This window comes from Hyperolius riggenbachi, chromosome 6, assembly GCF_040937935.1.
Source record: "Hyperolius riggenbachi isolate aHypRig1 chromosome 6, aHypRig1.pri, whole genome shotgun sequence".
Lineage (NCBI taxonomy): Eukaryota > Metazoa > Chordata > Amphibia > Anura > Hyperoliidae > Hyperolius > Hyperolius riggenbachi.
In genome coordinates this window covers 196,892,145-196,906,179 of record NC_090651.1, presented here as the reverse complement: position 1 = coordinate 196,906,179, position 14,035 = coordinate 196,892,145, and the positions used below count along the sequence as shown (strand labels likewise).

The window sequence follows — 14,035 nt, the reverse complement described above, 5'->3', positions numbered from 1 at the left end:
ACAATAAAGAAAACCTGTCTTATTTTATTGCTTGTTATGGGGACTGTTTGTCTGCTTATTCTTTCCTGCAAGTATGTACTGAAGTTTTGAGGGATGATCTTAGTTCCAGTCATACTACTTGATACAGAAACTCCTTAATCCAATAACACTGATTTCCATCATTACTAGCTATTCATATTAGACAAAACGTTTAAATATAACTTTTTTTCCTGTTTTGCATCCACATGACAGTTCTCTGTTAGACACATAGTGCACCCCCCAAGTATTATGTTCCTATATGTGTAAATTGCTTCACAGAGATCATAGGAAATGATTTACATTCCTGAGGCAAAAGTGTTTTTCTTATGGGGGGATGGCAGATGCATATTGACATATTCAGGAGATCACTGCAGTCATTATTATTATTTATTTATAAAACATCAACATAATACACAACACTGTATAATGAATAGAAAGTGCAAATGACAATTCTCTATACAGAACCAGTACAAACTGACGCAGGAGGAGAAGAGGACTCGGCCCAGTGTAAGTTGGAGGAACATAGTATACACAGTAGTAGGTGGAAGAAATTGATCTGTAGCTAATTAGTGATAGTTAAGAGAAGGAGAGTAAAACGTGAGAGGGGATTTCAGTTATGAGCTTCATTTAATTTCTCTTGCCAACACCAGACTGGGATGAAAAATTTGAAATATAAATACATTGTTACCCGTTGCTTCATAGGGTGGCATCCCCTGTGATTATAGGCTGACTGCCTGGGGTGATGCTGTCGGTATGTTTAGGGCAGAATGTGTAAAACAGTCTCCTATTTATTAAAGGGGTTAATGTAAAAAAACATTCGTTTGGACGTTGTCCTTTTACATACCTTGTGTCAACAGTTCAGGCTCATAGTGGTTTAGAATGTGGATAAATAAAACACAAGTCAGGTTCTGATAAAACACAAGTCAGGTTCTGACAAACCTTCAGAAATAACAGCTATGTAGTCATGTCAACATGGGACAGAAATTTTATGAAATCCATGCTATAAGAACTGGGGCTGGTTTAAACCCACTGAAGAGTTTGGAAGTGGCGTGATTCTACTACAGTAATATATCCCTGTCAGCGCTGTCTTCCATGTCTGCTTTGCTGTCCGTCAGTGGGAAGGGCAGAAAGCAGAACAGACTATCAAGGAGAAGGACAGTACTGGTAAGGACACCCACTCCATCGCCAGATGTGCATAGAGACATGGAGGAATGAACAGCTTTCAGCCTACCTACGGCTATCACAGATATTTTTTGGGGTCTGAAGTTAAATCGTTTTTACTTCCACATTTAAAATAGATTTTTTTATTCAGGTTAATGTATGCTAAGCGGCCTTTAGCCTAGCATTCTTAAAAAAATCGTTACAGAGCATATGTAGTTCTTGTCACAAAAGTGAATTTGTAGTTAAAGGGAATCTGAAGGGAGAGGGATATGGAGGCTGACATATTTCTTCAATTTTAAACAATGCAGGATACCCTAGCTGTCTTTCTGATCCTCTGCCTGTAATACTTTTAACCACAGGCTCGGAACAAGCATGCAGATCAGATCTGACAAGATTATATGCATGTTTGTTCCAGGTGTGTGACTCAGACACTACTGAGGCCAGAATGATCAGTAGGACTGCTGGGTAGCTGGTATTGTTTTAAATGAAACAAATATGGCAGCCTCCATATACCTCTCATTTCAGGTTCCTTGTAAGAGTTCTCTTTCAAGTCTGACAGTATTTTAGAATGCTGGAGGCACTTTGGGTATTAATAGGCAATGAAAAACTGCATATTAAACCACAGTTAATATTTGACAACATGCAGAAATCATCTACTGTAAGTGATACACCAATTTACATTTGATTAGCTGTGAGGTTTTTCACCTAATACTTTTTGGAATCAAAAAGGATAAGCCTGTTTATTTTTTCATCATTTTGGGCTTAAAACAAGAACATTTACTATCCAAATCTCAGTAAACCCTCTCAGTGAAACAACTAGTGATTCAAATATGTAATTGATTAGGTTGTGATACCATATTTTAAATTAAACTGTTTAACTGGAATTCTCTTAGCAAGCCTCCTACTGATAAAGTTTTCTCTCGCTGTTCAGTGATGGTGCAAGATTGAAGCTATGTTTCTTTGTCAACTGCCACAGCGCCAGAGTTTATGGCATTGCAATGATCCTATTAATCACTTTGTTGGGCTTTTGCTCTTTGACAGCACAGGCCTCCGCCGCTAGAGAACATGTAATTTGTTTTAATGGACTATTATAGCTGGCATAGAAAAGCTTATCTGTCACACTGTCACTGCAGTGGATTTAAATAATTCAATTTATTATTCTAGAGTGCCACAGCCCAAAGATAGTGGCCTTCTATCTTCTATCAGCCTTTGTAGCGGAGCTGGAGTGACTCTTTGAGAGATAAAGAGGCCCAACACCTTGAAAACATTTATTACACTCATGTCTTTTGCCAGGAGGATGTTTTGCTGCGGATTGCAACATTTTATTCTAATAAACACAACCCTTAGTTTTCAACTGGTTCACTATCTTTGGGCTGTGGCCATGGACAGTCATATATATTCTGGCTTACATACTTATTTAATACAGATTGAATGCAGCTTGGTATTGGGGCCAGTCCAAACTGGCAGAAGCGAATCTGATTGGACCAATTCCAAGCTGTATAGTTTGCGTCAAATTTGCACTCAGGACAGAAAAATAAGCATTTAATATACAATTGATACACATAAAAGCCATGGAGAAGGTGGTCATAACACAATGGGGTGGAGGATGTATGATACTTTCACTCTTTTAATAAGGATGTATGTGTGTGTTTGTTTGTTAATGATACAGCCATTCCCCATCAAGGTAATTAGGTAAAAGGGGTAATTTCTGGTAGCTGAGGTTATCCCTGCATTCAGAGCTTCAAAGCTGTTAAACTGGCTTCATGTGAGCTGAAGGATTTTGTGGTCCTATTTTATTGTTAAAAGATGGAACACTGTGAAGTCACTTTGATCTATGAGCAGATACTGTTGGCATCATATTTATATTGTCCCATTATATACACACAGACATCTGATAGTACACCGCAGATCGTTTCGGGGCCTATCTGGTATGCATTGTCTACCCTAGCCTTGACATAGCGGACCGGATAGGCCCCAAAATTATCGTCGGTGTACGGTTAGATGTCTCTGTGTATATGAAGGTATAGCAAACTGCACTGTTCCCGAGATAAGCCTGTGTGCAGATTCCTTCTTCGATTCTCTAGATCACTGAGCTAAACACATCAGTCTCTATTATCTCTATTGTATTGAGGGGCTTACACTTTAACCACAATATAACTGTCCGTTGTTAGAAGATGTCTGTTTAGACATATTCAACAAAGGTGACATTTGTAATACCATGTATATTCAGCAAATGTAAACATACTAATAATATTACTTTTATATTGTTCTACAGGGCTATATGGAGAACATTGAACAATTTACATTAGTCTCTGCACCAGAGTCAACTGTAAAGGTTCCACAGTTCAATATTTTAATTTAACACTTTCAGCATGGTGATGTAAAATGAAAGTGATACAGCTAATTCATATACAATTTACATTCATAATTAATCAAGAATTAAGAACCCCTCCCAAAATATTACAAGTAGATATATATTAAATATTGCAGCATATAGATAAATATCAGGTAACAATACTGGAGAGCCCATCTTATATGAGCTTACAGTCTGAAGGTTCATACACACACACACAAAGGATGTTGCCCATAGGTATCAGCACCTGATCCCTTGGGTGACACTTTGGGGCTGAGTGCTGTACAGACATGACATAGGGCTATAGCCTTCCATGCTTGCAGTTGCCATAATGGGATGGACAATAACACTGTGCATGACACAGTGATTTTCAGCAGGATGGGTAAGGAGGCCAAGAAGGCATTTATATGAGGCCTATAGAAGGTGAGGATAGATTGAAGGGGTAAGGGCATTATGTAATTTGCATGTAAATACATTTTATTGTATACATTGCAGGATAGAGTGAAGAAATGGCAACTCAAATATGTTATTATTTATTTTTAATTGTGCCCATACCACCTATGAGATCATCAGGTTTTGGCTTGGTTGGCCAAAAGGACCCAGAAAACCTTCCACTAGGAAAATATAATAGTTTCTCCAGTTGAAATGAATTTAATTATTTCCATGAGACTGCTACTAAAGAGCACAGCTAACAGCATTCTCCATTCTCCTCCTTGACCTTTCAGCAGCGTTTGACACAGTAGATCATCCCCTACTCCTCCAGTCCCTCCAGTCCATGGGCATTCACGATCTCACCCTGTCCTGGCTTTCATCCTACCTCTCCAACCGCTCCTTCACGACAGCCTTCAATGAGTCCTCGTCCACCCCCCAACCACCTCTCGGTGGGAGTCCCCCAAGGTTCAGTCCTTGGCCCCCTACTGTTCACCCTATACACATCCTCCATTGGCAAGGTTATCTCCTCCATGGGTTTTAATTATCATCTGTATGCAGATGACACCCAGATCTACCTCCACACCCATGACATATCCACCACTACCATGGACAAGGTCTCCTCCTGTCTATCAGCCATTTCCTCCTGGATGTCCACTAGGTTCCTGAAACTAAACCTAGACAAAACTGAATTTATGATCTTCCCATTACGGACATCCATAAACCTCCCAGATGTGCATGTCACTGTTAACCACTCTACCATTCACCCTACCTCTCAAGCCCGCTGTCTGGGTGTCACCCTGGACTCCTCACTCTCCTTCACTCCCCACATCCAAAACCTCACAAAGTCCTGCAACTTCCACCTTCGTAACATCTGTAAGATTCGCCCTTTCCTGACCTCTGCCACCACCAAACTCCTCATCCATGCCCCCTCATAATTTCCCGTCTTGACTACTGCAATGCCCTGCTGTCTGGTCGCCCTATGACCCGAACAGCCCCACTGCAGTCCATCATGAATGCGGCAGCCAGAATTATCCACTGCTCCCATCGCTCCACCACGGTGGAGCCCCTCCTTGAATCCCTCCACTGGCTTCCTATCCAGTCCAGAATCAGATTCAAGATACTGTGTCTGACCTACAAATCTGTCCACAAAACCTGTCCAACCTACATTTCCGATCTTACTCAGAGGTACACACCTAGCCGCTCACTCCGCTCTTCCAATGAACTTCGCCTAACTGCCCCCCGCATCACCCAGTCCCATGCACGCCTCCAGGACTTCTCAAGAGTTGCTCCAACACTATGGAACTCCCTACCTCCACCCATTAGGGCAGCCCCCTCCTTCAACATCTTCAAGAAAGTCCTCAAAACTCACCTTTTCACTCTGGCCTACTACCCCTCACAAGTGCTCTAAACCCACAGCTGAACTCTGGTCCCCTACCTTCCGTGTCCTTACCTCTCCTTCTAGATTGTAAGCCTTTGGGCAGGGTCCTCCTTCTTTTGTGTCCTACCTGATCATGCACCTCCATTACTGCGAACCCATGCGATGCATCTGAGTGAACCTAACTTGCCTAATCTCCATGCTCCCCTCCAGTGACTAACCATTATCTTGTACTCATACTGTGCTGCATGATCTGGTCTTTCTTGTATTCAGGTATTGTCATTTTGCTGTATGTCACCCCTAAATATTGTATGTATCTCTATTTATTGTCCAGCGCTGCGTAATATGTTGGCGCTTTATAAATACAATAAATAAATAAATAAAATAACAGCAAAAAATATCTAATATCACTTGCAAGTGTCCAGGGCTGCGTAATATGTTGGCGCTTTATAAATACAATAAATAAATAAATAAGTGTCTGGGAACCAACAGTTCTATCTGAACAGTGTGCTGAACCATACAAATGCTTCATTTACACTTTTGTGTATCAAGCATGTGGTACATCTAAAACTGCTCTTTTAAAGTATGCTTATACTGTAGCTTTTAATTTTACAGAGCCAGTTTCATCTTTCATCAGTGCAAAGTAAGTATTTGATATTGTTTTATGCATAGGGCTCATGTTATAGTTCTCCCAATTATAGGGTTATTAGGAGGAACCCAATTTAACAAAAATAATTAAAAACATTTTGTAAGTAATAACCCACTTTTTCAGGTCAGTATACAGTGCCTGTTAGCTAGCAGATCACAATGTGAGTGTCTCTGTACATAGTTATCTTCCCTGCAGGTGGCCCAGTTTGTAATTATTTTAGTTTCTTTGAGCACCTCCTAGATACCTTATTGCTTAACCTACCTCTGTTGTTTTGTTTTTGTTTTCAATAATATCTATTTTTTGGGAGAGTGCCCAGAGGGAAAAAACCCAAATACTCGAGTAAGGTATTACATAGTAAGTAAGTTATGCATATGTGCCAATGTATATGTCTTGTACGGTTGTGATCCAATTCTGTGTCATGCCTGAAGAATATATATATTTTTTTTAAGGCTTGAAAGAAAACTATGTACGACTAGTCATTTAAGATATTACCTGAATCAACTTTTGTTGATTTGATGTTGTCAGACCTATAATGTACCGGTATACTTTCTCCTCAGTTACCATCCCTCCTAGCTGTGCATTCAGCACATCCTGTGACCCGGTGAAAAGTTTAGTGCTACTTTTCACCTCTATCTTGTAAGTTCTTTCAAAAAGGCTAATTATGTAAGTGCTTAAGACAGTTCATCTGTCATCTGAGGGGCCAGGGGGTTTCAGCCATCTGCAGACAGATGTGTACTGACCAGGGCAGACCTGTCACATGTAAGTGTGGCTCTTGGACTTAAGGGTTTTGGGGCAGAGGGGCGGTTTAACCTCATGTGTGCAGCAGATGTCCACCCTAGGCCACAGGTCAAACACACATCTTTCAGTTATTTCCCACATTGATGATTAAATGAAACCTGTTACAAACACTGAAAGGAAAACTGCACACAGCTCTAAAGAGCTGACAGCTGGTTTCAAATTAAATTAATTATTTATGTATATTTTCAGCGGAAATATATTTATAACCTTTAAAATGGGGGCTGAATTTCTAAGTATTGCTTTGTACACTTGTAATGAATTGCCCACGGATGGGCCATTTTCTCTTTTATTGTGTTGAACCCATGAGGGCTCTTCAGCAGACCGCTGTAAGGCCTCATTCACGTTGGGTGCGTTTAGAAATGTGTAAAAGCACATGATAAAAACGTATGCATTTGGGCGCTTTTTAGTTCGTGTTTCAGTGCATTGCAGTGCGCTTTTTTTTAAGCAGGTATTGCTTATTGTAGCAGTAGCAGTTGTCAATAAATCTTTGTTTTCATATGAACATGATTTTTTTTTTCAATTGGGGTAAAAAATGCATGCGTTTCTATGCGCTTGTATGCACTAAAAAAGCACACCCATTCACTTTCATTGATGTGCGTTTACGGCTTAACACACAGAAATGCATGTAACAACTACGTTTTTTGTAACGCAGCTCAGCGCAGTGCATAGATGTGAACAAGGCACATTTAATTACATGGGAAAATCAATACCTTGAAGTATGCACAGGGCAATGCGCTGTGAAAAGTGCACAAAAACGGCCCTGATGTGAACGAGGCCTAACTATGGACCCCCTATGGATCACTGGAGCTTTTAAGACCAATTTGCAGCATTACGCTAAAGGAGCACACACACATCCAATTTTGATTGGCCAATCACTGACAAATTTTACCATCTATATGTAGTATAAGGGCCACAGATCCCAAAGACTAAAACAGATTGTGTAGGTAAGCTCTTATACTACATGCAAGTGGTAAAATTGGCCAATCAAAAAGTCGTGTGTACTAGACTTAAAGAGAAACTCCGACCAAGAATTCAACTTTATCCCAATCAGTAGCTGATACCTCCTTTTACATGAGAAATCTATTCCTTTTCACAAACAGACCATCAGGGGGAGCTGCATGGCTGATCTTATGGTGAAACCCCTCCCACAAAGAAATTCTGAGTACGTACTCTTGGCAGTTTCCTGTCTGTGAACCTTGCTGCATTGTGGGAAATAGCTGTTTACAGTTGTTTCCAACTGCCAAAAAAGCATGCAGCAGCTACATCACCTGCCAACAGTAAAAATGTCACCATGTAATAAATGTCAGAATGTAATTCAGGGATTTAAAAGATTTTACAATGGGCAAACACTGACTAAATCATTTATACATAATTATTGTAAAAATGAAGCACTTTTTTTTATTACATTATTTTCACTGGCGTTCCTCTTTAAGTTTACTATCTGACATCCAAGTAAGCAGGGTGCCCAAATGTTACTTTTTGGTGTCAAAAAGTTGGTTTCAAATATGTCCTTTTTGCTGTTGAGCATGGCTGAATGCTGAAAAATTTCGGAGCTATTACAGTGAATTGCTTGTCCCTTAGGGCCTGTTTCCACTTGTGCGGTGAGAATCGCCTCGGTAAAAATTTGCATGCGGATGCGAATTTCGCATGCGGTTGTATGCGAATTTGCATGCGATTTCGCATGGATGGCAATGTATGCGAATTTAACCATGGCAGTGCCTGTGTGCTTTTCCTTTGATTCCATGCAAAATCGCATGCAAATCCGCATGAAAATTCGCATACCAATGCCGCATGCGAAATTCCCTATTAGATACATTGTATGCGATTCGCATAGCGGTATGCGGTATGCGAATTCTGATGGCTCTGCCGTGCAGATTTTTTCTGCACAGAAAAACGCAAAGGAATCCTGACAAGTGGGAACAGTCCCATCCACTTGTATTGGTTATGCGAATTTGCATGCGGCAAACGCATGCAAATTTGCGATAGTGGAAATGGGCCCTCACACATCTCCCTTGTTACACTTATTATGTTGCTGCTGTTTTCTGTTGTGACTAGTGATGAGATATGGATTTCTCTTGCTTATAACACAGAGCGGCACCCCCCTGAGCTGTACAGGAACTTTACACAGGATGAATTGGATTTGGGAGGCTAATGATTGATACTTATGTTCTTGTATATTAATCATACCTATCAGCCAGTAATTAATCAGATTCAGGAGGCTAATGATTGATACCTCATTGATTAATCATGCCTCCCTATGGAGGACTTTTTTTAATCACTGTGTGTGTTTTCCGATGGTAATACTGTAAACAGGATGTAATGGTGAGTCTTACCTTGTACATCTGGTACTTTTATAGGTGACAGACTTTGAATTGTGGGTAAATATTACTGTTGAAACACTGACATCTTGAAATGCATGCCATTGGTGATGTTTCATTCTGACGGAATGCTTCTGTTTTGCTTGCAGTTCTTCGAGATGATTTTCGCCAGGCTCCGAGCGATGTGGTGGTGGCGGCAGGGGAACCAGCGGTAATGGAATGTATCCCACCACGAGGTCACCCTGAGCCCACAATATCCTGGAAGAAAGAAAATGTCCGTATCAGTGATAAAGATGAGCGCATAACGGTGAGAAGACAACACCATTTAATGCGTTGATAAGATGGAAATAAACTCCCAGCAGAGGTCCTTCCAGTGTAACAACTATACCTGGTTCTTTGCACCCATAACTTGAATGCAGAGAGAAACTGCAAATCTCAGCAGACCACCAGGCAGCACATACTGTTCCAATCTGAATGCAAATTACTGATTAATAGCTCAGGGTAATGACAATGTGTTGACACACTACAGAGTGTTATCTTTAAATTGTAACTACAGCCAGTTTTTACTTTAAATTATATGTTAAGGGTTTGGAACCTGTGCTGTCTGTGTAAACACTGTGGTGATTCCCCATGGACCCAAAAGGAACAGAAAATCTCCCCAAAAGGAGGAGAAATTTTACCTTTGATAAAAATCACTATGCAATGTGTCCCCATCAGAGAAATATTATCACCAATTCTGGTGAAGTGACAGGTGTAAGATTTTCAAATGAATCCCACTTTCTTTCTCAAGTTTGCGCAGCGGACCTGGACTGACGTCACTGAGGCTGATAACGGAGCTCACTGCGGCTGAACGGCAGACCGCAGGAGGACGGCGTGGGACTTAGTCATGTTTATGGGGCGGGAGGAAGCCCCGGGTAAGTATCAGAGATGGTGTTAAGTTAATCTTTAAGGGCATATGCCACAAAGTAGGATAACTGTGTGAAAAATGTTGAATGAAAGCTGTAATTTTTTTTAATCCACTGGAAAAATGTAAATATTGCTGAAAGGAGTGAAGAAATAACTCCTTATAAACAGGCACAACTGTTGGCATCAGAATTTCCTGTAAAAATAAATAACAGAATGAATATCAATGTGAAACTTTTATAATATGATTTCTGAATATATTTGTTACAGATCCGAGGGGGAAAACTGATGATCTCCAACACCAGGAAGTCAGATGCTGGGATGTATGTGTGTGTGGCCACCAACATGGTTGGGGAACGAGACAGCGAACCAGCCCAACTTGTAGTCTTTGGTATGTGGGATGTTTGATCATTTTGTTGCACCTCTTACCATCTGGAAGTGATTATAATAGGGATAAAAGGGCATTTGTTATGGTTCACCATGAGCTTGCTGGGTAAAACTTATTTAGGAGGAGAAAGGGACACTAATTTTCTTGTGACAACATAAGCAGAAGACGGCTTACTTTACATTGCTCACTGGTTTTTAATTGTATGTTGTGCCAGGCTATAGTTCTACTTTAAATACCTAGGGATCTAAATCACACCTTTAAATAAAAAATTATGTACGGCCAAATAAGGCAAATGGTTAAAAATCTCAACAAAAGAAATGGATGAATGGAATGGATTTAATTGTGGAACAGGGTGGGCATAATACAGATACATTATTCTGGAGAGCAAGTTATTTGTACTGCATTTTTTTCCCACCCAAGCTACATCAACAGATACCATAAAATCTTCATATACCTGAGCAGGTAAGAAACCCAAACCAAACAAAATTGCACATCTATAATCTTAAATAATAGTAGGTAAATCAGAGATCTTTCTCATGCTTGAAAAGGGTGGGCTTTGTGCTAAGTATACTGAATGAGGTTTTCTCCAACATCTCTTCTGCTTAAATTACAAAGAAAGCTTCCCGCATACCCTTAATATTGGCCAAAAGTTTATGTTGGGTACTCATGCCAAGTACACTGAGCGCTTGATTCACTCTGTTAGTCCATAGGAAATAACTAGAAGAGTCCGGCCCTCCTAATAAAAATGTTTAATTGTTGCAGATGGAACCTCACATTTAGGGACTCTCATTTCCCGTCATCAGGGCATAACAGGTCTATCCAACAATATCACTAGTGAAAAGTTTGTGCAGCTGAGTATACACTCACTAGCAAGCGATCTGTGCTGGTACCAGTATGCAGCCACTTTGCTTGCAAGTGAGTGTATGCCCAGCTGCACTGATTTTTTCCTGGTGATATTGTTGGATAGACATGTTATGCCATGGTGAAGGGGCATGTGAGTCTGAAACATGGGCTTCTGTCTGCAACAATTAAACATTTTCATTGGGAATGCCAGCCTCCTCTGTCTATCTTCTTTTTCCATTGATGGGCATGGCAGTCAGCTAGAGCAGTGTATCACACGCCCCCTAGTGGCCGGACCGCACAATGCCTTCCAATCGGTTTCAGCACACAGACCATGCAATCTGTGGTCGCAATCGGTGTGCAGAAACCCCTGGGATGTTGGCAGCAGACCAACTAGAAGGGAGCTTGTGAGTTGCGGTAATACAAATTACACACTATTTCAGGGTATAACTGCCACCACTCCTACAGAAGGGTAGGAGACCTAACTAATACCTGCAAACAAAAACGGTTAAAACACACTCTAGCTTATCTAGCTATCAACAGTAGTAGTGACTCTTCAGAAGCTAGGATTCAGTTTGTGCAGCTGAATAGCAGGGGTAGCTGAATAAATAAAATGACTTTTTAGTTGTTTATTATTAATGCAATATAAATAATTAATATATATAGAAAATCATTAAAATCAACAACTATGGAGACAATCGTAGCGCAGTATGAAAATAAGAATAAGGGAAGAAATAAACGGATACTGAAGCCAGGTGAAAATATGTCCTTTCTGGGAAAACACGTACAGTTCTTTGTTTCAGTTCAGGAGCCAAAGTTCAGACAAGATGGCCGCTGCTCTTCCTCAAAGCAGCAACATGCTCCCATGAAGATGGAATTCGGAGGAATACCCCTCCCTGTATGCACCCTGGTTTTATGGAAGCTAGTTTTGGGGGTGGAGCAAAGTCAGCGCTCTCCGGTTCACAAACCAATCACAGTTCATTCCCCCGGAGAGAGATTTAGGTTTAAACTTATAAAACGTTGTAATTCAAACCCAGGAAATGCCATATTTGTGCGGATGACAGATTCATATTCCTCAGAATATGACAATTCCTATGACATCAGACTTGGCTTCCATATTATGTTTAGTTCCTGAGAAGTTTAATACTTTGTCGTGGCTTATCCCTGGCCCCCCAAGACTGGTATCAAAATGTCTATCAAAACTCCATGAATTAAATGATATAACTCCCATAACCGTCCTGGGCACAGTATTCCTTTACCAGGATAAAAATCATATACAGCATTCATTTTCTCTCTGCTCCCAACGGAGTCGAGTAGTCTGGTCTCCTGCCAAGTTTATCCTGTCTTCTTCAAAAGGCAGCAACACTTGCCATTTGGGGCTTACTGCTAGAAAGCTTTCACACCTTGGTGTCACTGGCCCAGGAAGGGACTTCTTTTGATCAAGTTAATTTAAACAAATCACTGGTCAACAAACGTACTTCATGAAAAGAGTTCCTCTAGCAGGAACAATGGAAGTCAGACTCTGCATCTATTTCCCCGTTAATAGCTATATTAAAAAATAGAAAAACTCAGTATACACACTAACACGTCACTTTAAAACCATAAAACTACTCTCAATGATGACAAATTTGCACAGCCGGCTGGGCTCACACGACTCAGCACACTTCATGCACGCCAATCACACCTGGGATCCCAATGTAATACATCTATATGTCCTGATACTAAATGCCATAGGATAACGTTGAACTAAGGGCAGATGCTGTATAAAACAGATTGATCACTGCCATAGTGGGATTAAGGGCTCTTTCACACTAAGACGTTGTGTTTCATGCAATGTTAAGGTCGCATAACGTGCCCCTAACGCAACGCATGTTAGTATTGAAGTTGGATGTTATATAGAGCCGCGTTATGCGTCTCTTGATGCGTCCGTGATGCGTACTTTTTGACGCACACAATCGAACAAAAACGGCGCATGCGACAAATTAAAAGAAAACACAGTACTGAGCATGTACAAACATCCGAACGCAGCCACATACGAGTATAACGCACAGCATGCTGCACTTTCATTGAACGTGCAGTGTTATACTCCAACGCAACATGGGCACTGTGAACGTCCCACTGTGAAAGCAGCCTGAGTCCAGGCCAGGTCACTGATACAATACGACTAACTTTCACAGTGCATGCAGCTTTTTCATAAACGTGCATATATCAGTATGTCACAGTCACAGGATGCCGCCTCACTGAGGCTCTCACCACTCAGAGTTTTTGTCCATGGCTGTTGGTCCTCCTGCTGCTGTGGGTTGATATTGCTATATTCCAGGCACTCTTGCCATATGGTTGCTTGCTCGCAAAGTAGGATATAGCACCATTGGAGTCCCTTTAGTGTGGATGTTAATCAGCGTTGACATGTGCACATGTGTCCCAGTCACTGAGTACTATCCACAGTGTCCTTCTCGTCTACTGCCTTCCATACGGTCAGCTGGCACCAGGCTCCGTGTGTAGGCTTCTCGCATTCATAAACGTCGAGCCTCGATCGACCAGGCCACATGCATTACAATTGCCGCATGAATACATGCCCTTCGGTTGCACGTGAGACCCCAACCACATGCTTTTGTCTTGAATTTTTGTGGGATTATATTCAGATTTTACCAGTTTGTCTTTCAAGTTTGGTGCTCTTTTAGCTGTCAAGAGGGGTCAGTCACCTACCACCTGTCTCAGTACTGGATCAAGCTGCAAGATATGCCAATTTTTAGCCAATACACGTCTTAATTGTGACCAGTGTGACCCAAAACGTGTTACC

The 14,035-nt window shown here is 41.0% G+C and overlaps 1 protein-coding gene across 3 annotated transcripts in view; it reads left to right on the top strand.

The window, feature by feature from the left end:
* ROBO3 (roundabout guidance receptor 3) overlaps positions 1 to 14,035 on the top strand; it is a 661,476-nt gene that overhangs the window by 454,012 nt on the left and 193,429 nt on the right. For all 3 annotated transcript variants that reach the window (XM_068240266.1, XM_068240267.1, XM_068240268.1), the window contains exons 3-4: positions 9,254 to 9,411; positions 10,278 to 10,398. In XM_068240266.1, the coding sequence (XP_068096367.1) occupies positions 9,254 to 9,411; positions 10,278 to 10,398 (279 nt within the window). The remainder of the gene's footprint in view (positions 1 to 9,253; positions 9,412 to 10,277; positions 10,399 to 14,035) is intronic.